The sequence below is a fragment of the Sinocyclocheilus anshuiensis genome, unplaced genomic scaffold, assembly GCF_001515605.1.
Source record: "Sinocyclocheilus anshuiensis isolate Anshui unplaced genomic scaffold, SAMN03320099.WGS_v1.1 scaffold738, whole genome shotgun sequence".
Lineage (NCBI taxonomy): Eukaryota > Metazoa > Chordata > Actinopteri > Cypriniformes > Cyprinidae > Sinocyclocheilus > Sinocyclocheilus anshuiensis.
The window spans coordinates 701,799-703,474 of record NW_015542364.1 but is presented as its reverse complement, the minus strand read 5'-3'; the positions used below and the strand labels follow the sequence as shown (position 1 = coordinate 703,474).

The 1,676-nt window shown below is 35.8% G+C and overlaps 1 protein-coding gene across 1 annotated transcript in view; it reads right to left on the bottom strand.

The window, feature by feature from the left end:
- wdr70 (WD repeat domain 70) overlaps positions 1-1,676 on the bottom strand; it is a 97,331-nt gene that overhangs the window by 9,699 nt on the left and 85,956 nt on the right. The window contains exon 16 of the mRNA XM_016490904.1: positions 1,287-1,403. Coding sequence (XP_016346390.1) covers positions 1,287-1,403 — 117 coding nt within the window. The remainder of the gene's footprint in view (positions 1-1,286; positions 1,404-1,676) is intronic.

Below are 1,676 nucleotides of genomic sequence, written 5' to 3'. Positions count from 1 at the left end.
GGCTGAAGGAAATGTAAATTCACGTCTGTACAGTAGAGGGCGCCGCTCAAACTAATCACATGAAGAATATGACGCAGGAGAAGAAAGTTCAACACTATTCAGCAATAACACAAATAAAACACAAATGTGTAATTTTTGCTTAGTATGATTGTATTATTAAATGAGCCATTCCATTTCAGTTTATTTACTGTGAGGTTTGTGATTTTTGGTACTGAAACTTGGGATGTGTCAATACAATTTAAAAATTGATTTGTACTTTTCTATAAATAAACATGAATAATTTATGTATTAATTATTAATTTATTAGTTAATAATAATGTATTAATTTATTTATATAGTTGATACATTTTATATTCATAATTATAACATCATAAATTTATTATATTATAAATATACCCTCACCGGCCACTTTATTAGCTACACCTGTTCAATTGCTTGGTAACACAAATTGCTAATCAGCCAATCACATGGCAGCAACTCAATGCATTTAAGCATCTAGATGTGGTGAAGATGACTTGCTGAAGTTCAGACCGAGCATCAGAATGGGGAAGAAAGGAGATTTAAGTGACTTTGAACGTGGAATGGTTGTTGATGCCAGACGGGCTGGTCTGAGTATTTCAAAAACTGCTGATCTACTGGGATTTTCACGCACAACCATCTCTAGGGTTTACAGAGCATGGTCCGAAAAAGAGAAAATATCCAGTGAGCGGCAGTTGTGTGGACGAAAATGTCTTGTTGATGTCAGAGGTCAGAGGAGAATGGGCAGACTGGTTTTATATATTAATCTATAAATGTATAAATACATATATATATATATATATATATATATATAAATGATAATATATATTTAAATATTATAAATGTATATTAATATTTATTATTTATAAAAATAAATAAACATTTATATGAATAGATAGACAGACAGACAGATATATAGATAGACAGATAGATAGATTGATATTTATTTTATTATCCCAGAATTCACCAAACTAACTGGACTAATGTTGGTTTGTAGTTACTGATAAACATATATTAAAGAAAAATATAACAAATAAGGATTTTTTTTATCATTTTTGAACTTTATTTCTGCAGGATTCAATGTCACTTCCTAGATATGTCAAATTTAAGGGATGCAGCATTTTTTAAACAGTGGACACATTGTGCAGGACAAAACTGCACGCAAAAATATGGGCCCAAATTATGAAAAAAAAATGTTGCTTGTCAACACGTGAATATGTAACAAATAGAATGAGGGATTTGTGTCTGTGATGCTTTAGAAACGTCACCTGGTCCGGACACGGGCGGCTCGGGTTTGTGGGATCTGACCGGATCCAGTCGGTCCTTCTCCAGCTGCTTCCTGGTGCTGCGCTGCCGGGCCTCACGAAACATGGGCAGAGCGTGAGCTGCCAGAAACACAACAATCACATGAAGCGCACTAACACAGAGAACTACGCTCCTCACAGCAACCTGTTGAATAAAGTGCCCACATTTCACAGTCGCCACACACAACCCAAATAAAGTGTGTCTGTGGTGCTTGGGTGTATATGTGTGTATGTGTGTGTGTGTTTGACATGAGGCCACGCCCACAGATGGATGACCCCAGTGCTGTAAACAATCCGTGTGCCCCGTCACACACACACTGAGGTCATCCAGTAACAGCGACTCTAACGAATAAA